At 42.0% G+C, this 25,219-nt stretch overlaps 1 protein-coding gene across 1 annotated transcript in view; it reads right to left on the reverse strand.

Moving 5' to 3' along the window:
- The window catches only part of Tmtc2 (transmembrane and tetratricopeptide repeat containing 2), a 385,985-nt gene extending 361,806 nt beyond the window's left edge, over positions 1 to 24,179 (reverse strand). Inside the window, exon 1 of the mRNA XM_028754557.1 lies at positions 23,372 to 24,179. Coding sequence (XP_028610390.1) covers positions 23,372 to 23,454 — 83 coding nt within the window. The 5' untranslated portion in view covers positions 23,455 to 24,179. The remainder of the gene's footprint in view (positions 1 to 23,371) is intronic.
- Between the last annotated feature and the right edge of the window lie 1,040 nt (positions 24,180 to 25,219).

A 25,219-nucleotide genomic window follows, 5' to 3' on the forward strand; every position in this document is an offset into this window, starting at 1 on the left:
GGCACTTCATTCTTCTATTACGTGGCTTAATGAAGACAGAGTACTACAGAGTGGATTTGAGTTCTAATCGTTCGATCAATGCATCTCAATCTATGTGTTTCTATGTGTCTGGTTCCGTGCATTTAAGACATATTTTTTCCGAGAATAGAAGCTAAGATTTCACCAGATGGCCAAAGGGATCTCTGACACCAAAAAGCTGCTTTGAAAGCAAGAATTTACTCAGATTCATTTCTACGTACCCTGCAGAAACAAGCTGGGCCATAGTAAATGAACACTTGAAAAAATGTACCACAGTTACTACATAAAAGAAAAGAGCATTACAACCCAGATATCCTAAAAACTCCTCCATCCCATGCTGTAACAGAGTGATGTAAAATGTCTTGGATACAGAGACAGGCAGGCCTGGGTTCACTCTTGGTTCGGTGATGCTAGGATAATTGTACAGCCTCACGGAATTTTGTTTTCTTAATCATGAAGAGAAATAAAGATCACCTTATTTGGTTAAGAGAATGAATGAAAGTAAAATATGAGCCGGGCGGTGGTGGCGCACGCCTTTAATCCCAGCACTTGGGAGGCAGAGGCAGGTGGATTTCTGAGTTCGAGGCCAGCCTGGTCTACAGAGTGAGTTCCAGGACAGCCAGGGCTACACAGAGAAACCCTGTCTCGAAAAACCAAAAAAAAAAAAAAAAAAAAAGAAAGTAAAATATGAAAAGAACTTAAATGATATTTTCTGTACAATAAATAGTAAGACATAATAGTACTCCAGGTTGTACATAAATATTTTTTACAAATCTTTTCAATATTATAAGTTGTATTTCCCCAAAGCTTTATCAATCTCTAAAACTTTTGTGGGTCTAAATTTGCTCTTTCCATGATACTCAAAGTCTGACCCTACTTATTCTTAGAAAACTCATAACCCTCAAATATCAGAGACCAGGAGACAAAGGCCATCAATTTTGTCCTTATTTTTATTTTTCTCATTTTCTTCATCTCTAGAAAATTACAACATACGACTTTTTTTTCTTTTTAATGTATTTTTTATGTAGCATGCTCACGGTTATTATAATTCATTCAGATCCCAATTCAGGCAAAAACAAAAAACTAAAAATGACTACAGGTAGACCTACTGGGCTGCCTAGAAGAGAAGTCAACACCTCAGAGAGGAAGCAACCCAAGCCAACATCCGTGTACTGCACTCATCCCGAACTAAGCTGAAGAGATGCAGTATGACCTCAAGATCAAAACCCAAGTACCTAACAGAGGGACGGTCAGGTATCCTGTACCTGTGCCGGAAGGCCCACAAAATGATAACTCAAGTGGGTCATTAAGATTAGAAAGCCCACAGCATTTCTGAGTTTGGACATGAACTCTTTCCCAACTTATCACATAAAACCAAGAGTACCAAGCAAAACCTCTGAAACAGCAGCATGACTACAATCTAAACATGGGTTTATGGATACAATTTCAACAGTGCATCCTTTCTGATTGTTCCCATCAGTAGCTTGCTGATATCAAAGTACCTCTAAGCCTCCTATAATGTAAGTGCTTCCTGGAGACATTCACAGCCTTGGCTTCGAGCAACACCAACAGCTCGTTCCTGGCACACTGCGTAACTGGAGAATTACAACAGGCCTCCAAACACCAGAATCAACTTGATGGCCTCTGTGAGATTCATGCATTGACTTCTTTTCCTTTGACCGTGGCCAAGTACAAAGCTGCTTATAAACTCAGGTAAATATTATGTATCTGCTCAGAAAATTTAATGCTGCGGTGGAACAATCACAAACTGGAAATATTATGGTACTCTTTAAATAAGTATCATGATATATGTTGGTTTATTATATGTCACTTTTAGCTTAATATTTCAAATTGTACTCACTACCTCTAAATCAAAACCTCGCTGCTTAACTATAGTGCTTTTATAAAAACTGTTTACTATATCTTATAAATTAAGATTCTTAATGAACTCTCATTTAAAACTTGAGCCAACAAGATTTTTTTGTAGTTTTATTGTTAAGCAGTAGTTATTAGCTAAGTGCCTTAAATTTCCTCATTGAATCTTATCATTTCAGCCTATATATTTAAGAATCACTTATTTTTGAAGCTCGCCATTGAAGATCCTATCTCTGGGAGCATTTTCCCATCAGTAAGCTTTAATCTATGTTTTATCTACAAACCTACATTTGAGCTATGGATTTTACAAAGCCAGCTGCCGCTGTTTCTCAAACCTTCTATTTCTAGCTATGGAAGTTAACAACACTCCTGGAAAAACACAAGAATCAGATATGAGTCTTGCCTGACGCTAACTTTCTACGTGAGGACAATCGTATGCAAACTGTAACCATGTGACAAATGGGGGGGACATTTGGAGAGTTTGGAAGGTTCAGTACAGATCAGAACAAAAAAACACAGCCTTTTCTCCTGTCAATGAGGGGGTTGAGGGGCTCTCATTTTATCATGTTATTGAGTTTTTTTCAAGGGTGACTCTCAGGTAATCAAGAAAACCAAAAGCACCAACTAAGCAGTGATGCAGAGTCACTTTGTAAGTGTCAGAACCTCAATCACAGAAAACCGGGGCCAGTGGACTGGCCACATGAGAGAGTGGACGGGAGGAGAATACGAAAGAGCTGCTCAGAGAAAAGCAAAGGCAAGACAAGGAGATGCCCACAGGGAGGTCAAGCAGGACACTTGGAGAGCACACTGAAAAGCAGCCCAGAACAATTTAACAAAGCAGCAGACAGCTGGGAAGCAACTGCTTTGAAAGGCAGCCTTGCTGGGGAAAGGTGAAGGCTTTAACCAACAATCATGCAAGCATGCTAGAGGCTGTGGGATCTGCTTGAGATAACGGGCCACTTCCTGCAGGCCCAGACTAAGAGCCGGGACCACGGACAAGCTGAAGAAACCAATAAGCAAAGACCTACAATTGCATGAAAACCACGTTCCCCAAATGCACCAGATTAAAGCATCACCTCTCAATAAATTCCATAACAGTTTCCAGAGAGTGAAGGGAAGAGAAGTTGGGAAAATATTATATGTCTGACCTTGAACTTCAATTCCTTAGAATGATCACTGACCTGCTTTCTCAGCTAGACAGGAAAGGTTGAGGGGACCAGATGTGCTCTCAGCAGAACATCTGGCAGAAGAGTTTTCAGACTGAGTTATTTCCTTTACAATCAGGGGCTAGCAAACTTTTCCCATCAAGGGGCAGATAGTAAATATTTTACATTTCATAAGCCCCAACGTTTCTGTTGCAACTACTAAACTCTGCCATTACAAAAAGTAGACACAGCTTATCTATTAATGAAGAATGGGAAAGGTTTTGAGGGGAATGACAGAGTAGGTTTGGCTCATGAGACACTCACCCCAATTTAGATTATAATCCAAAATGCACACCTATATACAGACACACATACTCTGCTTCATATGGGTAACCACCTCACAGCTGAGTCCCGCTAGAGGATCCTGAAGACAACATCTGTGTCCTAGCTGGCCTCAAAAGTGTGACTAGTACTGTCAAGGATAATTCAAATAGACGGAAGTGGGCTTCATAGCTTTCCTGAGCCTGAGTGGTCTTCTCCCAAGAATACTTAGCCCTTCTTTCTGTCAAAGTCACTATTTTCTGTGACAAATCTTCTCAATATCTTGTCAGATAATGGCAACTTGCCTCAACTCTCCATTCCTATGCCAAACTACAAAAAGGTAAGTAGAGGCACAATGTAGGATTAGACAGAACATACCCATCACTCCCTGCAAATAAATGTTTTATAGATGATGGACAGTTCTGACAGAATGAGGGATAAGGTTTCAGTTGTCACCACAATGACTACCGTTAGTAGATTAAGAGACAGAAAGGAGCAAAGTCCTCAGGACTGCTTAGAGACTGTACAGAAACGTAAGAGTCACCAAGTATCCTGAACTGGGCTTATAGCATGCTGCAGAATGAATAGTTACATCCTCTCTCCAATTGATGTTAAATCCTAATGTCCATGAGGATGGCTTGAAGAAGGGCCATTGGAAAGTGATAAGACCAGGAGAAAGATCCCAACCTAATGTGATCAGTGACTTTATAAGAAGCCTAGTTCAGTGGTAGAGTATTTGCCCAGTATTTGCAAGGACAAGACTTCAACCCCTAGGAGCTAAGGGGATGGAGGGGAGGCATGGATGATGGGTTTAAAAACTGGCAGGGCATAGTGGTGAACAGCTCTGGTCCCAGCATCCCTAAGACAGAAGCAATAGAACTGGGTAGGAGTTTGAGAGCAGCCTGAACTACACACAGGGTTTAATGCCAGCCTGTGCCGTGCACAAAGTGCTTATCTAAAACAAAGCAAACACTTCTAAGTGCTGCCTGGCACTTTCTGATACATAAGTACATGGTGGAAAACATCCTGGGCCCTGTTTTTGGACTTCCCAGGCTTCAGCGAGCATGCTTGCCAAAATAAAGGTGTGCTGACAAAGTTTCGTTGCAATGCAAACACGTTGAGCTCCAAAGCACTTACAGAGTGTTTCTGTCTCTCATGGTTTCCCGTCTCAGTTCTCCCCTCAGTAAGAGAAGGAGTCACATCCTTCTATCTCCCTCCCCAAAGCCAGCTTTCCCCCTAAGTGTCTCCTGTTCGATTCAGCTGCCCAACATGAAGAGCTAAGGGAAGTGAAATTTTTCTCCCAACTGTCCATTTTTAATGCAGCTAACTTCCTTTTCCATGCCTGTTCTCACCTGGTTTTAATGGTCATCACCATTGGAGAACACAAAATTTCCATAGAATGCTATGTAGTCAAAAGAACCTTTCAACAGGTAAATTTCTAATCTATCTGTTTCAGATTTATTTAATCTTACTACAGACAAATCTTCAAATTTCAGCTGGGAATACAAGATCCTAGATGACCATGCTTCTATGAACCTAACAAGACATCTCTTCTGTCCCCCCAACCCCAGCATCATCCTCTCTAGAGGGCCATGTATGCCACACTCTAGAACAGCACCTTCCAAATATTCTTCCTTCACTCTCATCCTTATTAAGTTTATTCTTACTTCTTCAAGAATCAGTCTAAACAGAAGCCTGTCACAAGTGGTCTCTCCCTCCAGCCAGGGTCAAGTATCCTCTGACACGGGCTCACTAAGAGGCGTAAGCACGATCATCTTAGACTTTCTCCTTTGTTTTCTTCCTACCAGATTATTCAGTATAAATAATACGTCCCTTGTTCCAGGAATGACAAGGAGTGACATGAATAGAAAGCATCCCACTCTGCTGCTTCCTTGGGTACCAGGAAGGTTTTTAGATAAGAATGATTTAACAGAGAAATCAAAGGCCAGTGCCTATTTAAGCTGATTTCTTGAATTACAAATAAACTGAAAAATCAAACATCTCTCCCAAGCTGTGAATAGAATTATCATATTTTTCCACTATCATCTGCAAAATCAAACTACTTAAAATGATAAACACATCCTTCCTGCTCCATCAGTTGCTGTAACAACAGCTTCATTTGGTCCTGTCTCAAGTCCTCACTCTATAGAACACAACACTCGCACAGTAAGTCAATGGTCAGTGTTAATATACAGGCAGCTATCTCCTAATCATTTTTCTTATCCCCTTAATTTACATTCATTTTTTTTCTGATATCAGTATTGACAGAGAATAGAAATGGTTTGAGGAGTCCCAGTGAACTATGTACAATTAGTATAACTTTCTATGGTAAATATCTTTAAGAAACAAATAATTTTTGTTATGTCAAGGAAACCAATAATCCTTTCCCAAAACAAGCAGAGAACAAAACAAACAAACAAACCTGCAACAAAAACAATGACTCATTTCCATTTACTTAAGATTTGGATAAACCAAGCCAGACAGTGGTGGCACGCGCCTTTAATCCCAGCACTTGGGAGGCAGAGACAGGCAGATTTCTGAGTTCGAGGCCAGCCTGGTCTACAGAGTGAGTTCCAGGACAGCCAGGACTACACAGAGAAATCCTGTCTCGAAAAAAACAAAAACAAAAACAACAACAAAAAAAAATTGGATAAACCATTCTAATAGCTTTGGTTTTAAAAAAAATAAATCAAAGAGAAAGCCTTACTAGTTTCTACCAATTTCACTGTACTCTGAGAAAAAATATTTTTTAAGTTTTGGGTCATTCTTATGTAGGCCAAACCAGCCTTAAACTCACTATAAAGCTAAGCTGGCCTTGAACTCTAACCTCTAAGTCCTGAAGGCTAGGAATGTGGTATTTGCCACCACACCCACTTCCTCCAACAAATTCCTTAGGAACACATACACACACACACACACACACACATACACACACACACACACAAATAACTTAAAAGCATATATACACAGAAAAAATTCTCCAAATACATAAGGTGTGTACAAAGTATTCATTCTATTTTAGCGTATACTTTCAAAGTGTTTCAACCAGCTTTTATAAATGCCAACAGAAAAATAGACATTAAAATGTAAATTTAAGATTATGTTATTTAAATTATTTCTAACTTTTAAATACCATCCTAAATGTGCTGTGTATGAGCAAACTGTTTGACTTAACATTCAATTTGGTCTTGAGCTACTAATTGAGAAGTAAACTTCCCTCCCTCATATATGAAATTAACTAATCCATTCTCAGAACTCAAATTCCAAGTAAACAAGGCTGAACAAATGGATAGTTATGATGCTAGCCTTTAAACCAATAATCAAGCATGGTAAGAGATCTGGAGACCAGGAAAACAGTCTACAAGAGAGAAAAACCAGGTTTTAAAGGATTTTAAGGGTTTTAAAGATTGAGATTCGAGAGATGGTTGAATAGGTAATATAGCATTTGCTGTTCTTACAAAGGATCCAGCTTTGGGTCCCCGCACCCATAGGGAGGCTCACTGCAACCAGTAACTCCAGTTCCAGATAAATGGCCCTTGGGAACCAAGCATGTGCATGGCATATATACATATACAGGCAATCATACATATAAAACAAAATTGAATATTTTTTTCTTGAAAAGGGAGACAAGGTGTATGATGATAGAACATGTAATATGAAAGGTGTATGATGATACAAACACGTAGTATGAAAAAGGAGCCCAGCAGAACAAGGTGGGGGAACAGGCGGGAACATGGGAGACTAGAGGAAAGTGAAAGCACAGTGGATCAGCCAAGTTAATGCGTACAAAGATGCATTAGGAAACCTGTTACATGGGCAGTGGTGGTGCACGCCTTTAATCCCAGCACTTGGGAGGCAGAGGCAGGCAGATTTCTGAGTTCAAAGCCAGCCTGGTCTACAGAGTGAGTTTTAGGACAGCCAGGGCTACACAGAGAAACCCTGTCTCGAAAAACCTAAAAAGGAAACCTGTTACTTTGTAGGAAACCTGCTACTTTGTTGGAAGTATATATAATATACATAGGGAGAGCAAAAAATACACAGTATCATTTCTCTAATGACATTACCCAACAACATAGCGTGAGCTCAAAAATCCACCAGAGCTCTTTTATGACACACCAAAGAGGCAATTCCACAAACAGCAGAATTCAGCGGATTTCCCAAGCTCACAAAGAGTCTTGATTTCACTTCAAGATGCTTATTTACTGTCTGGTTCCAAGTCACAAAGGTATCAATCTAAGTTGCCCTTCTTCCCTCACACTGCCTATCTTGAATCCCCACGAAGGAAAAGACCGAAGCCCATTACACAGAACCATCCTTTTCCCGCTTCGTAAGTACTAAGTAGGGTATCCTGAGCAGGAAGTGACAGGGCCCACTTGCCAATGACACTCACTCCATTCTGCAGACGTTCACTCGTGGGGATGCCACTTCGGACTTCCTACCCTCTGTAAATAACCACGCCTCCCCATCCCTCTCAATCCCTGGAGAAATATGCCACCATTCTTTGTTTAGTTCTCAAAGACAACTGTAGAAGCACGTTTACTAAGGTGGTGAATTGCTGATTGGCTGCATCAATTTAAGCTAATTCCACAGAATGGAGAGTCATTTTACAAGCCACTGAAGTTTGGCCTTAATAATGTAACAACAGTCTGGCTGGTTTTTAAACCACCAGAACCTGGCTTATTAAAATACCAGGTAAGCTTTCACCTGAACATTCTCAAAATGTTTCGGAGAACAGATGTGCGCTAGAGAGAACTAGGCTCAAGGCCAACAAGGACCCCAAACTGCTCTCATTTCTAGAAGCTTGCCACTTGCTGTTACAATTTAGGCATCAACAGGAACAAAGCAAACATTCCAGCTGAGAGAAAGAAACGTAACACCCGAACTGTGAATGAGATTACGACTGCAGTAAAGCATCCACTGTTGATGTGGACTGTTGTAAGAAAGTGTCTATTTAGAGATCCCAAGATTGCTCAGGGGGCGTCAGCACTTACTGCCATGCTGGAGGCCCTCAATTCAATTCCTGGGAACCACATGGTGGAGAGAAGCAATGCCCACAAGCTCCGACCTACACACACATACCGTAGCCCACATGTGTCCACATAGACACATACATGCAATGCACACCACACAGAGCAGAGAGAGGAGGGGGTAGGGGGAGGTGGAGAAGGATAACTGTAATTAAAAAATAAAATTAAAATAAACTGCCTTATTTAGCAATAGATATGTACAATAAGGATAACGTTTTAACTCAAACTATTAATGTTCGAATGCAATTACCAATAAATAAACACTTCTTAGACAAGTGAGCTCAAAACCATTATGCCAAAATGTACCTAATTTTAAACTGAGAAGGAAGCCAGAGTATGAAAGCCACACCCAGAATTTAAGGAGAAAGGCTATTCCAATTTGGTAGAGCAACACCTTGTCATTTTCCACATACCCAGCATACCTAAGCCTGGGAGGGGCATCTATTCTGTCTGCCCGGAAAGTAGGAAGGAGAGAAGAAAGCAAGAAGTGTCTGTTTCACAGTAACAAGGTCTCTTTCAAAAGGGAATCTTTTTAGTAAAATAATGTTAGGTAAACAGGTACACGTGGGTTTTGAGTGGTAGAGAGATCAGTAGGTAGATGCAGAAACTATTGGCCAACAAATGAACGCAAGTTGTAACTCTCAAGGAGGGTGGAAACTAGCAAAAAAAAAAAAAAAAAAAAAAAGCAGCAGCAAGTTTCAAACAAAGCTTTGAATTCACTTCTCACCTAAAGCCAAAGGGGACAAAAAACCACTGACTCTTTGTTTATCACCGTTTCCAATAAAACTGAAAATCAGTCTGGGTTTTCAGTAACTGTGGAGGCTAGACATCACGGAGCATAAATACACCTGTAAGATGCTAAGGGGATCACAATTTTCCATAACTTCTTACAGACCATCTTATCCAATTGAAGAGGAAGCCAATTATGTTAAAGGACATGAAAGATGTCTAGTGATCTCACATTGATTTTTAATTAATGTGATTAATTAAACCATGCACTGGTCAAACCTGCAGTTATACCTGCATGCATAAAGGGCTAGCACCAGTGTCTCTAAAGGTGTAATTTCTACATTGTCTTTCCCAGTTTAAAAGCCAATGCAAAATTAAATTTCAAAGCCTTAGACCAATGTCTCACTGGCTAACGGAAGCGATGGTCTTGTAGAGAGCCTGTGTTTGGTTCCTAGAGACCATTTCCAGCAGATCTCAGTTATAGCAAATCTGCCTATAACTCTTCCAGAGGTATTCATGCCTCTGCTCTCTCTTCCATGAGCACCGACACTCAAATGCACATACTTGCACACAAGTAATTCAAAATAAAATAAATTGTTTAAAATACATTTTTGTAAAATAAAATTTAAAATTATTAGTACGCTTCATTAGACTTTATCGATTTATCGTCTGTCTAGTGGAAATATGAAGTTAAATATCAACTAGAAATCAATTTGAGTTTGAGGTTTTCTTACTGTGTAACACTGGCTGGCTTTGAATTTCCAATCTTCTTCCACCAGCTTTCCACATGTTAGAATTATAGTTGTGCACCACAACTAGCTGCCCATTGATTTAAAAAAAAAAAAAAAAGAAAACAAAAAAAGAAAAAAAAAACTCTCTAAATCTTCCACAGTTCATTCGGATATTATTGAGTGTTTTAAGCTATTAGCAATGTAATTAAGGAAATTTTTTGATTGACAGAAATATTTCATAAGTAATCTCATAAACCATGCTTTGCACAAAGCCCTTTACATAATAATCTCATTGAATTTACCCAAGAATTCTGTGTGGTAGCTATTACTGCTGTGGCAGAGCTGGGAGTTTTGTTACATAATTGAAATTATAACATTAAGCCATGCTAGTTCTGGAATCAGAACTCTGGATTTCCTGACCCAAAAGATCTTAAAGCTTTCACTCTTCTGTCTTGAGTTTGGGGAGCTCTGACAGAGAGATGTACTTCGTAGATACAAACATATACCTCATAGCTTGGCTATGATATGGTGCCACCCTGCACATGTGTTCAACATATTCACACGAAATTCTCCACCAATTGACAAACACATCAGTGCAGAAAAACGTCTCCTTCCTTGACATACAAACCATGCATATTTTCTCCTCACCAGCCCATCAGAACGGCTACAAACACACATGGATACCAAAAGTGAAAGGAATGTCAATCAAGAGGAAGCCCATTAGTGCCCAGGGACAGTCATCCTGGCAAGAAGAACAAAAATGGGAGAGGGTCTTTATATTTAAGTCACTATACTAAGTCAGTTTACCCTCCAGAAGGAAGGAGTCCCATAGACCCACCAGTTGTCTATTTAAAGGATTCTCTTGCTTCATAGAGACCAGAAACACTGGATAAGCCAGAGGAAAGAGTCAGAAGCCACAGGAACTGCTGATGTGACGATCCTGGGGATTCTGGCCACAAGATTGGACAGGCGAGGAATGGGACTCAGGAGCACTGAGGGCATGCCATGAAAGCTGCCACAGCAAGAGGCCAGCTGTGACGGTTTGTATATGCTCAGCCCAGGGAGTGGTAGAATTAGAAAGTGTGACCCTGTTGGAGGAAGTGTGTCACAGTGGGTGTGAGCTTTAAGACCCTCATCCTAGCTGCCTGGAAGTCAATATTCTGCTAGCAGCCTTCAGATGAAAATGCAAAACTCTTGGCCTCTCTTGCACCATGTCCCCACCTTCATAATGGACTGAACCTCTGAACCTATAAGCCAGCCCCAAATAAATGTTGTCCTTTATAAGAGTTGCCCTGGTCATGGTGTCTGTTCACAGAAGTAAAACCCTAAGACAGCAGCGATAGGACGCAAGTGACAACTGTTGAGAGCAAGGTACGTCAATGGCAGCTGTCATCCGAATCATCCCATCTCCCGCTTCAACACACTCTCCATCGAAATACAGACGGATGCAGTTTTCAAAAACCACAGAGAACATTCCTCATTCTACTTCATTTGATCCCCGCTCCATGTGAAGTTACTATTTTCACTTCCTGGCCAATTAAAGTACCACGTTCATGAGAGCGAAAGGGCTCAAATCTTTAAGTGGTAAAGTGGTATTTGCGAGTCAAAGACTCTTTTTTTTTTCTTGATCCAATATTTGTTCCCAATACCCTATAATACTAAATAATGACATGGAACTAAAAAGGAAAATCTAGCTCATTTTACAATGGTTTCTTTAAAAGATTCGATTTGACCCACTCCAGAAATCTTTTAAGATGCCCAAAAGCTAAAGTGGACTAAATTAAATATAATCGTTTAAAACCAAAGTCCCAATTCATTTTATTTTAATTTGAATGGTGCATAGCACACAAGGACCACACCGCTGAGCCCTGTCTCTACACCAGATGGAAAATGTCATATTACTGTAAGAACCCTCACCCCGTACCCTTGGACTTTTCATAATCTCAACTGGTTCTATGTTCTGCTGCATTAGTAAAGTCTATAAAGTTTCTATGCAGTGAAAGCTACATTTCCTTAAGATGCATTTTGGCTCTCGAAACCCAGTCTGGGCATCAAGTCATGAGCTCGGTGTAACTGAGGGAAAATTAACATTAACCTCGGGAGCCTCACTTGCTTTATTTCCCTATAATATGTCTTCATTTTGGAGACAAGGATACTGGATGTTATTAGTCTCCCACTAGCTTTGCTGTATATGACAGCTCAGATTAAAACTCCTGAGTGGTGAAGACTGTTCTCTGGTGAAAGTTACCTTTGCCCTCTTTCTCTGTCTGCATAGTACAAGCTCAGTTCCTCTTGACTTTTGGGGGGGTTGGGGCATTCCAGAACTCAGAGCAGTGGATGCCTTTCAGACACAGCGGTCGCCAGTGTATCTGAAAATGAGCCTCCTGAGAAGCTTATGACCACCCTGATGTCCAACACACATCTGTCCCAAACTAAGAACAGCTCTCTCCAAATTTCTATAGGAGGCTGTAACTGCAACTCTAATGAAATTAGGCTTCTAGAAGGAAAAAATCCCATGATTCTAACATGCCGGATTACTGCCAGCAAAGCTCTTTCTTGCCTCCTAAATGCTTAAGAGTCCCTAGACTCCCTGAGCATCAGGACCAGATCTACTGCATTAAGGCAATGTATCCTTCAAAATTAGATTTTGATATCTGAATCTAGAGTTATGTTACAAAGAAAATGTTTTTGGATGTGGATGGTGACAGATGCTTCAATGGAGACCATCTCCTAAGCTCTGCCTTTTCAAATTTCAAAGAAGAACTCAAATTCATAGGATGAGATTAAAAGCGTCTTGATTGAGTGTACAAGCAGGAAGGAAGCAGAACATAATTGAACAAATTGGTTAATCTCTTACAGACACAAGGGAGACCTATCCTCAACCCCATTTCACCCAGGAATTTAGGCAGCTTTCCCAAACATCTTTAAAGACACTGACCTCATCTGTAATCACATCTAAGTGATATTTCTAAAAGTCAAAGGTTTGGGGACCCAAAGTGTGGTCCCAGAACTTACAGAACCTGCTGTAGCTGAAACCAAAGAAAATCAGAGTCTTGGGTCCTCTCCAGACAGAATCCACAATGTAACAACTCCAAGTCTCCTTCCCAAGTGCCCTGACCTTGGGAAGTGTTGGTCTAGAAAGACACACACATTGACAGAAACATATGCAACAACTGGCCACCTCAGTGTCTCCATAGGACAGGCACAGAGAGACCCATCTAATTATAAGAAACTGAAGATTTTTGCTGATTTAAAGAGGATTTTAAAAAAAAAAAAGTGAATTGACTAGTTGGGGATAATGTCTCATGCCTGCTATTCACAGGACTAAAGAGACTGAGACAGAGGGATTTTAAGTTGGACGCCTGAGTGGATTACATAAAAAACTGGATATCAAAGTCAACAACGACAACATAGCAACATCTTCAATAAAGGCAACTGCCTCCATAAATAGAGAGAAGCAAGATTGAAGAGAGCCAGGTCTAAAACTTACTTATCTGCCTCAGGCACTGTCAACATCAAACTACAAACACATTTAAGAAAAGCCACGGAAAGTTGGTTCATACAAGAAGTTAGCATTATCTTTATAGATGACACACAAACATTGTAAAACAGTGACATTTCAACTTCAACATAAAACAAAATCTGCAAAGACTATTACTTTGAAGAGAAAAAAATTCTCAAGTGAAAAAGTAAAATTTAGCAGATGGTGTCAAACCTCAAATTCATGTACTTCCAGTAAATACATATGCACACCGAAAAGAATGGGTTAAAAATGAGTATAAAACCTTATTTCATTAACACACATTCAGTGACGATTCAGTGACAGTGTTTTTCTTCCAACAGAGAGGCAAGAACACCTTCCTATTTTAAATGCAGTTTACCAAATAAATCGAGGTGTACCAGTTTTTTCACATCAGCTATAAATAATCACCTCCCCCTAAAGGGCCTATTTCTGCAAATAAAAATGTCCTTTTTCCCGATTAAACTTCTTCATCATCGGAGAGATTTTCTTCTGCAAATTTGTAGTTGAAAAAGTTGCCATCTGAAGCCTGCTTTGTCAAAATGTGCTCTCTTCAGAGACTCTGGAGCAGACCTGAAGGTAGTTATCAGGCACAAAGAGGAGCTACCAGCCCCAAAAGAAACAGATTTGAAAAGATATCTGGACCCAGGTCTTTTGCCTTCGGATATCTTTTGCAATCAAAAGCAGCAGGCTCCATATTTATGTATGCAAGCCTGAAGACAGGATAGCCAAACAGTAGTTTGGAGAACAATGAGAAACACAAAGGAGCTAATACAGGCTCTTGCAGCCTCAGCCAGGACTACCTAAAGAAACCAAGCCTTTCTCCCAGTTGACTCTCTAAGGACAGTGACCTCCCCAGGTTGAAAGAACCCACCAAGCCAGTGAGAGGAATCTCCAGAGCTACCACCAAAGGCACCCCCTGCAGAGGGTACAATTTGCAAGGGCCCTCACTTCCATATTCACCGCCACCAGCAAGTCTTTGTTCCTCCAGAGAAACCTAACTAAAGGATGTAACTGTTGACTGTGTACTTAAAACTGACAGCTAAGAGAGCAGAAGTAGGCAGGCTCTCATTGTGAAACAAACTGGAAATTAACAAAAGCAGGATTCTGACTGTACTCAACGTCTCTTCATGTATCTACCTCTCTCTGGCACTACGTTTATAAAATCATGGTAACAACATGCTTTACGGCAATGTCCTTTACAGAAACATATATCATGATAAAGTAAAAACAAAAAACAAAACAAATCAAAACAAACAAACAAACAAAAGTGAAGAAATAAACTTGTGAACTGCGCTTCAAGTTAATACCTAAAGAATTGGATTCTATGTGCTGCCATTTTTCCCACTGGATTTTTAAACAATGTTGAAATAAGGCTATTTGAAATACTACAGTCCCATCATTTAACACTGCTCAAAATGTCAAGAGTCATATTGTGCCCCAGTGGCCACGCTTCAGCAAATAACATGCCCTTTGAAGTTAAAATACTCATAAATGACACCGAGAGAGAAATCCTACCTTGAGCCGTCAAACTTCTCTAAAGAAATCAACCTGAAATCAACTCTGGAATCACAAAGAGGAGAGAAGTACATTTACCAACACAAAGTCAAAATTTTGGAGCTTTAAACTTCCACCCTTTCTTTATCCAAAGACTGTGTGTGTGTGTGTGTGTGTGTGTGTGTGTGTGTGTGTGTGTGTGTCTGTGTGTGTGTGTGTGTGTCTGTGTGTGTGTGTGTCTATGTGTGTGTGTGTATGTGTATGTGTGTGTGTCCCCACTCTCTGTCTCTCTCGATTGTCATTCCTTGTCTTCCCACGTTGTTTGAAGGTCTCTTTGTCGTTGTTCTGTTAAATGTGCTGGCCTTCAAACTCCTGAGGATTTTGCTGCTTCTGCCTCCCATCTTCTCAGGAAAGTGATCCTTCACTGAAGACTCAAGAGGATTTACAGACACTCATGTTATGCATCTGGTTTCCTCTATGGTTCTTGAAGATGCAAATTTAGGTCCTTAGGCTTGGGTACCAAGAGTTTCTAGTCACTGGACCATCCCTCTACCCAACTTCAAGGAAATATTTTTAAGCTTTCCTAGTTACATAAAGCAAGATCGAAAACTATGCTGATGGCTTTTTTTTGGGGGGGGGGGGGTTGTCTAGGATTATGTGTGGAGAACTTCCATTGAGACAACACCGCCATCAGATTGGCCTGTAAATAAGTCTGTGGGAGGCATTTTCTTGATTAAAAATTGACGTGGGAGGATCCAGCCCACTGTTGGTGATGTTATCCATAGGCTGGTGGTCCTGGGTGTTATAAGAGTAGGTTAAGCAAGCCATCTAGAGCTTGCCAATAAGCAGCACTCTTCTGCATCTTCTACAGAAGTTTCTGTCTCCAGGTTTCTGCCTTGAATTCCTGTCCTCACTTCCTTCAGTGATGGACTATGACATGAAAGTATAAGCAAATAAGCCCTTTCCTCTCCAAGTTGCTTGTGGTCAGAATGTTTTACCATAGCAAGCCAAAGTGAACAAGGACACGTACCTACACTGATCTCATTTTTATAAACTTGATGCCTTTAAGAATATTTGCAAATGTATTGTGATAATCTCCCCAGAAAGGGAGATTAGTCATCAAAAGAAGAGATCTGACCACAAATTTTTTTTTTTATCTGATCACACCACCTAGCACAGAGGCACTAGGACTGGGTTTCATACAGGCAGGACTGTGTTTCATTTGACAAATCATGAATTTAGCCCTGAGAGCAGTCTATGCCACACTCCCTACCCCACCTCACACAGAAATCACAAAGTGACCCAGTGGATGAATCAGGATACAAAAACTAATGGCAAATGATAAGCAAATAGCATCTCCTCTGCTCAGCACTGAGAGGCTTTGTCCTCAAGCAAAGTGGCACCTGTTCCATCATCAAAGAAGCAAACACGAATCTGATCAGAAGGAACTCCACAATGAAAGGGAAGCTGGAGTCAAAATGAGAAGTTTCAGCTCTCATCTCTGTCCCATGCTAATTTTCTGGACATCTCACCTTTGAGGTAATGATTTCTGCTTGTGCAAATAATCTACATTTAAAAAATACCCTGAAAGAAAGCAAGTTTCTCTTTAAAAAAAAAAAAATGACAGCAACTGTTGAATCTCACAGATCCTTTCCACGTTCCTGTCTTACTCACACTATGCCTAGATAGCCAGGTTCCTTTGTTTCCCATTTAGTTGTAAATTTATAAAAAAAAAATTCATAGTGGTAAACATTAAAAAGTTATCCTAAAATTACAAAGAAAAAGGCTAATATAAGCATTTAAGCATTCTATTCTAGGAACTTGGAATGTGTAACACAGAAACAGGAAAGTGTCTGGAAAGCTAGGGAGGGGAAAGAGTGCTCAGCATGAAGGTCACAGCACTCTTTCTTAGTTAATAGCCTGGGAAAGATACCCCAAAGTCTCTGAGGCAGCAGTCTTTTAGCCCAATGACCAAATGAGGCAACCCTAGTTAACATGAAGAGTTCTGTGCAACATCCGGTATTTCATCACCAACAAAGAGGATGCTAAAATATTTGGAGGCACAAGGAAACGGAGGTAGAAGGATCACAAGTTTGAGGCCATCCTGGGCTACAAAGTTAGACACTGTCTCTTAATTAATCATTAATTAATTACTGCTAGTAAATTTTCTAAAATATGAATCTAGCATTAAACGCTTACAAAGAAGTACATTTGAGTTAAATTCTATCTACTACAGGACAACCTAGCAACACTTCTGTAGCAGACCTCACAGATTTAAAAAAACTTTACCTGCTCACGTGGTGGTATGCTTGCCAACAGGAGCAGCTGTTGTAGATGCTTTGTATATGTACCTCAAATAAAAGCAGCTGCTGTCTAGACATATTCTTCACTGAATGTCACAGTATATGCCTAAAAGCACATGCAAGACAAATATTCATAGGAGCCATCCAGCATTAAACCTAACTATATCTATACTGAACCCCAAATATCATGTCTTTATCGGATAATCAACCTTGATGGTGTCATCCCTTATTTTACTATTTATTTATTTATTTATTTATTTATTTGTTATAGCTAAACTTCTAAACAGGCACAACTATTCATACAAGAGATGTCTTTACACTCACGTACCCACATATTCTTCAAAGCTTCAACGTTTCGAGAACCCATTAAAGTAAACATGTAACATTACTTACTAAAGTTACTTACTTCCCCCTCAAAAAAAATAAAAATCCCAGAAAGCTTTAACCATTAACGGTAATTCATATAAAAACACTAAGGTTATAGAGACATCGGTAGTTCAGCCAGGGATCTTTTCAGAATGCCTTATGGGTAAACTCTGCCCCCTCCTAATATTATAAAGGTACCTGATTTGGAGATAAACGCCCTCTCTGCCTATGGTACAAACAGCTAGAGCTTGAAGGAGTGCTTTGAGTGCACCGAGCAGCAACAGACATTAGGAGAAAAAGTGTGCTTCTAACGCATGCTTAAATCCAAAGGGTATGTCTGTTTCGGAATTACAGCTGAGAATTTAGTGTTACCACAGAGGCACCCTACCTCTGAAAACCTAAGTACAGGTAAGACGATAGCTCTTGGAATGAAAGTGTAAACTAATAACTGTGTCTGTGTCAGCGTATGTATGTGCACATTTATGTGTGTTTGTGTCTGAAAAAATAAAAACTAAGAGACAGATGGTTGGCAGGCAGTTTCCCCTTCGGCTTTTGTGTATATCCTCTGGGTCCTCATATTGGGGTCATCTGCTATGACAAATGTTATGTGACAGGCTCAACGGAGGTGAAGCAAAGCAGTCTACCCCGGCTTTACCTAGTTGTAATTGTAATTTGTCAGGAAGAAATGCACTTGTTCAAAAGAACAAAATGAGCCATTTCCAAATGGGTCTGACGGATCAACCAAAGCTTAGCACGAAAATAAAATGTTACATAAAACAGTTCATAAACTATACATTGTTTCCAATTGCATTTTTATCAGGTTACTATAATTATATGGGGAACAGAAGTAAGAAGCAAAAATCTACGCTTGTGTTTTGATTTCTAGTGATAATGACCCAAATTTTATATACAATCTGTGATTTATAAAAGAGCAAAAATTTCCCCTATTTATTGTTTTTGTCATATGCATGTATTCCTTTATTTTGAGTTAAAATGCAAAATGATATTTAACATACAAAATAGGTTTCATGATAGCACTTTCAACACACTATGCTCTATTTTGACATAGGTTCTCACTATGTAGGCCTGGCTAATCTGAAACACTAGGCTGGCCAGGAACTCACAGAAACCTTCCTGCCTCTGCCTCTTAAGTTCTGGAAATAAAGGCATGAGCCACCACACACATAATTTCAGAGGTAAAACACACTGGAATTTAAAACATAATCAGTTCAGATTGAACCAGAGCAAATCTAATAAAATCACTCTTTAGAGAGACATTAATGGCATGATCAATCATGTCCCAGAGGATTTTTATCCTATCATATCAAAGACCACACTAACAACAGCCTTCAAACTCAAACAGAAGGAATACCTGAATACTAACAGATGTAAAGACAGGCTTCTGAAAAATTGTTAATCTACCCTCTCCTAGCATGATGAAGATGCCTGGTGAAAGATAGCATCCTCTTAGCCTATGACAAAAAGCTGTTCCGTGGTCACAGACATACATCTTGAACAAGTGCTTTTAGTGGATCGAATAACAACAGACCATTTCCTTCATTTGAGTACTGTCAATCAAAATCATTATGAACAAAATCGTCACTGCTGTGTTATATTCATAGTCATATGAAAAACTGAACAAGAAATGTTTAGATGATGGCCAGATGTAGTGATACAAGCCTGTAATCCCAGCACTCAGGAGGCTGTGACAGGAAGATCAGGAGTTCAAGGCCCGCCTGGGCTCCTAAAAATAAGACCCCACCCGAGGTCTCAAGATAGAAGGAGAAGAAGGAGAAGAAAGGGGTTTCTTTTCAAAGTTCTCAATAAAATAACTAAGATATCCATAAATAATGTTTAGGACCATTCTGAGTTTAAGAATAGAAAATGGTGGGACTGCAGCAACGGCTCAGTGGATAAAGCACTTGCCACACAGACATGAGGACCAGAGTTCTTATCTCCAGAGCACCCATAAACAAACGCCAAACAGGTATGTCCATGCTTGTAATACTGCTGGAGAAGTAAAGCCAAGGCAAGCTAGCTAGTTGGCCTAGTGGTGTTCAGTTATTTCCAGGTTCAATGAGAGACCCTGACTCAAAATAGAGAGCAGAGAAAAGACAGGGAAGATACCTGATGTTACTTCAGGTCTTCACATGTATGCCCCACCCTGTGTGCACACACACGTGTGCACCAACACACAAACACACACACAAACACACACACATACACACACACACACACACACACACACATGGGAAGAGACAGACAGACAGACAGACAGACAGACAGACAGACAAGCATGCAAAACAAGCATCAGGGCCATAAATCTGCAAACTAGTGGCAGGCATATGCATGTTGCAATATCAAAATCTCAAGTTGTCATGTTCTATCCTTCCAAAGCAATGAATTATTCTACTCAAGGGAAACTTGAAATCTGCACAACTGTTCTTGCTCCCTGTCTGTATCTTGTAAGTGGGCACACTACCCACTAAACGATACATGCACAATCAGATCAGACTCCTAGGCATTTACAGTTTATCTTTGCACAGAGCTGACTTCTCCCAGTGTGACCTCTGAAAAACTTGTGGTAACATTTTAAAGGAGATAAAATGTGTGTGCTAATGCAAGGTCAGCTCAACAAGTACATAAGACAGCAAAGAGTTTGGGGGTCACAAAAGGTGTTTGTCTGTATTTTGCTCGCATAACCGTCAAGTTTCTCCAGAGAATGAAGAAGGATCACTTCAGGAGTCACACCCAGTGGAACTTACGATGTGTCAAGCATTTCATATTGGTACCACAACTTGAGATTAAGCAGTCATTACCTTATACTAAAGGTGAGAACAAGACTGAAAGCATTGCATGCTTTCTCATCAGAGACTGTGAATTCTGCCCTGGCATCGCTCATTTCAAAACACAGTATACATATTCTTAGGTTTGCCACCAAAACAGTTGAAATACATTAAGTTTTTACCATAGGAATCTGATTTTTGCTTCAAGAAAGCTTTATGTTACCACTTAACTTCCAACAAGTTATATAACACATAAAAATGAAACATACATAGGTTTGTGTGTGTGTGTGTGTGTGTGTATCTCAGTTGATAAACTAAACAGATCATGGTGTTTAAAAGAAATGGTAACTTTGAGAAGTACATAAGCAACAATGTTCACACTGCAACAATAACGAAGCCCTTGTAAAGCAATGGCCATTTTCTTTAGGCTGCAATGCACAGTTCTCATTTAGCTAAGCAAGTCATGCATCTGAGCCTTCTCTCCCTTATGTGTGGTTCTTTCTACTTCCAATGGCTTCAGTTCTAGAACTGCACTCCACAGACATTCCTGGGGGTCATTACAATGCACAGATGTAATTTAAGCCACACTTTCCCCGTGAATCTCTGCAATCTGAAAAGGAGTAGTGGAGACAAACAGACCATGCTTGCTAGGGTTTCCACTTGCCCCTCCCTGTTTTCACTTCCCTCCTCACACACCAGTGAGTTACAGAACTTACATAGAAAGTGCACTTGCAAAGCCACAGTTGACACTGCACCTTGGCAATGAATGGCATTCCCATGCTGAGCACAGGACAGATAAGTTCAGCGTGGCATACGAATGTACCTTATGGTTTCTAGGGAGCACAGGAAGTTTGCTATACTTAAGATTTCACGTTTATAAACCCATGTGGTTGCATACGTAGTTTTGCCAGGCGTCAACAGAAAATACTTTGTAATACATAGTAAAGCATAATTCATATTTTAGGCCTGCAACATTCTATAAATATATGTCTAAATATCACATTGGACCTGCTATCAATGATATGAGAAAATTATCACATGATATTCAACCTACACAGACAGAAAATAGAAGACAAGGGTTGTTAACATTCAGCGTGACCTGTAACAGGGGGTGGAGCCCATAGCAAATTCCAGCCATCAAGGGCAACTCATATCTCATCACAGACACAGTGATCTCCCAAACTCACAGTCCAAACACTTCAGGGTGAACAGGAGACCTACAGAAAACTGCCCATGCACAATCCCTTACGTTTTAGTCTCCATTATAAAAGGAAGCGGTCCCTTTTGTATTCCCTCTTTTAAAAAAACTGGACAGCAGTTCTGAATAGCAGTCAAGAGGAAGGCTTGCTTTATCATAATGTTACTTCGTAAGCTCCACATTCTTGGTTTCAACACTCCCCTCTTCCAGATCACCCCAAAAAGAGTCAGCCACTGGCCTGACTCATCCCTGAACTCATTTCAGTGAAAGCTGAACAAAGCTTTCTCCACTGGGACTCTTAAAATAGCAGGTGCAACCTCACAGAAATCTGGAGAGAGAAAAGCAAGCAGCACAGCCTACCTCACTCTCGGACCATTCCTTAGAGCAGATGAAGTCAGTGCACTGCTTGAAAGTTAAGTAAAAGTTTGTCTGCCAGAGACTATCAGACAGTCTTCTGTTGGGCGCAACACAGAAGCACATCAGGAGTTTCTTGGGGTAGTTCTGCAAGTATTATCAGGGAATTTCATAGCAGACAAGAGGGTGGGGACCAAGATCCCCTGATTTAAGTCATACAACCACTCTTAGCAGAAGAGTGGATAGAACAGAGTATATACAATATGGCTGATTAGCCAAGAGTACACCCTTGCTTCTCTCGCTGTTGTCAACCACTTTGCTGAGTTCACTAGCAACCTCGCCCTAACCCTGGGGATCCATTCACTCCCCTAAGCCCAGAGAGGCTGCTGAAAGGCTGTCAAAGTAAATCTGTGTTCACTTTTTGGATGGTTTAATTCCAATGGAGCATGAAACACCCCAGGATGGTTAATAAGTTTAGCCAGGCATGCTGTTCTCCCTAATATATTTTAATTATGCATCTGTTTTAATTGTAATCAGATTAAGTCACCGGAAAGGCACAAATTGGAATTTTCCCTAATGGCTATCGGAGCTTTACATCAGTTTCTAAACACTAACAACATTTTAAAAATAGGTAAGAGACATCAGCACAAGGGTGATATTTTCCAAGAATCAATGCAGTTTCTTTGACAACACAATCCGGGTCTCAATTAGCCACCCAAACTAACCCAAATACAGAAGACAACTTCAGTCTCCAGGGAACTCCAGTCTTCTTCCGCAATTAGCACCAGCGAATCACTAATGTCTAATGCAAAACTCCCAAACAGAACCGAAAGCCCACGTTTTTATAAAGGACTTCCCCATGATGCGTGAGCGAGGCTGGGGGAGCCAGAGATATAATGAGCAACAAGAAGTAGCTCAAAGTTTACTATCGTACACGTCAAAGAGAAAGTTGACGCGAGTACGCGCGCTCTTTCCTCTCTTTTGGCAACTGTCACGCGTGAGTTTAACTTGGAGAAATCAGTGTCCCATCAATAAAAGGAAATGACACGGGGAAGATCTTCTAAGGGGTGGAGAGTTGCTTCCTTCCAGCCCACACGTAAAATCGCTTAATATCTTTTTTGCACCAAGGTATATCTAGAATTGTCATTGGAAATTTTTAGGTGGCTGGTTGTTCGTTTATCGTGGGTTCATTAAACAGTTTTCCAAATTGCCTGGATTTCCGCTAAGAAACTTAACGCGCCTGCCAACCAGCAAGAAGCAAGCAAGAACCTGCTGCAAAGTAGGAGCGGAAACTCGCTCGGCCCGCCCAGCGCGCCTGCGTCCGGGCTGTATGCTTTAGGTGTTACGGTTTCCGCGTCGCCTAAATCTTCAGGTGCCAGATACCTGTCTCCCCCCTACCCCCAAGACGCGCTTCAGCCTGACAGCAAGCAGTGCCAGTGCCACCGAGGAGCCCCCACCCCTGACGCGCCGCAGCCATCGCCCCTTTCTCTCACCCACTTACCTGTCATCGTAGCAGAAATCCGCACTCAGGGTGTTGAGATACAAGGCGAGCCCCAGAGCGCTGCTCACCAACTCTGCAATCATCTCTCCACCGCCTTCCCTCCGGCTTGGCTCCCAGCGCGAGCGCAGCAGCGGCAACAAAAAACAGAAGCATCAATCCCCACCTTCCGCCGCCTTCTCCTCCTGGCTGCACTTTTCCCCCCTGGGCTTCCCCGCCCGCCTCCTCGTCCTCCCTCCGCTCCTTCTTTCGATCCCCGGGCTCCTCCGGGCGCCGGGCTCCGCTGTTCCTGCGTGCTCCCGGGGTTGCGGGCTCACACCGCTCTCCCCATGCCGGACGACCGCGAGAGGCAAGCGGCGATCGGCTTCACGCCCCCCGGCGGAGAATCGGGGCTAGTCCTTTTTCCCGCGGCTCGCAGGTCCCCACCCTAACCCATGGCACTTTGGGACGCCCTAGGTAAAGGACTGCGGAGACAGAAGAGTGCGAGCTGGGGACCAAGGGGCTGGACAGAGCGAGGATCTGGGACCAGCAGGAGGAAAGGAGAGAGAGGGAGACAGAGAGAAAGGGGCGGGTGGGAGGGACGAGGCGAACCGCCTCCCTTCGCCGCCTCCTGGGCGCACGACTCCCGGGTCGTTCGCAGTAACTCGGCCGCCACCGCGGCTGCGGCACATTCACTCTTTATTGGTTCCCTCCTGGACCCCTCTCCAGTGAAGTGAGGAGCGACGACTGGGGACTCCAAAAGCTCCCGCGTGGGGTTCTCGCCGCGGCCCCACGCGCCTGCGTGGCCAGCCCACCATCCTAAACTAGCCCGGCCCCTTTCCCCACCCAGATCCTCCCCGCAGACTCCTCCCTGTCTACCCCCACTGGCTGCAGGCTCCGCCCACTCTCCTAGCTGCTCCAGCCTGGTCCTCCGACTCAACTCCCTTCTTCCTCTTCCTTCACCTTCGTTTTTGCTCTGGAAAGCCCCCACCCCACCCCCCACCCCCTACCCCAGGACAAAGATGACTTTTGGACGATGGCCCCAAACGATAGCTAGAGTGCGCTCTGGGCTCTGGGACATGGAGGAGAAAGGCGACAGGAGGAGTGAATGGCTTGTCCAGTGGTGCCTGGAGGCGCCGTGCTCGCCCTAGATCGCAAGCCAAGCGTCTGGTGCCAAGAGCTGTCAGGCAAAGGTCTGGTCAGCTGGAGAGACTTCTGGGGACACGGAGTGGTAGAACAGGTTTGCGGAGCGCTGGCAGCCTCGGTTGACACTGAGGATCTATTACCCCGCGCGCGCGCGATGCGTGAGCTGAATTGGGATGGAAGGGCCTGTTGAAGACCTGGGGGAGCCTGCTTAGGAGGAGAGAGTTCTACTCTGAGACCACGCCATCACTGTCGACTTTAATCTCAGGACAAAGACGCATGTCCCACAGTAAGATTATGAAAAGAGATCCAGGAAATGAAAAGGGGAGAGACTAGAAGGTAAGAAACACACATGTGCTCCTCAGAAACTGCGTGGGGTGGGTGTCTTTCGTGGTTCAGGACCGTCAGGCTGACTCTGAAGAGACCACGCTAATGTAACCCTCTAGAGCAACATCTTTAAACCCAGCAAAGCGGAACGCTAATGCCCCTTTCCTTTCCGCCCGGATGCAAGACTGGATGGGAAGGCGTCCAACATGATGAAATACGGTGAAGAAGAATGGTCCGGGCAGAAAGAGCTCTGGGTACTAAAGTTGCATGACCAAAGAGATCCGAGAGCTGTCTGCCACACCCCCTTCCTGCCTGGTCCTCTTTCTGACGGCACTGGTCGGACGCTTGGACTATGATGAACACGACTGCAGCGCCCCCTGCTGTGGAGAAGCTATAGGGCAT

The sequence above is a fragment of the Grammomys surdaster genome, unplaced genomic scaffold (assembly GCF_004785775.1).
Source record: "Grammomys surdaster isolate TR1022 unplaced genomic scaffold, NIH_TR_1.0 126028, whole genome shotgun sequence".
Taxonomy (NCBI): Eukaryota; Metazoa; Chordata; class Mammalia; order Rodentia; family Muridae; genus Grammomys; species Grammomys surdaster.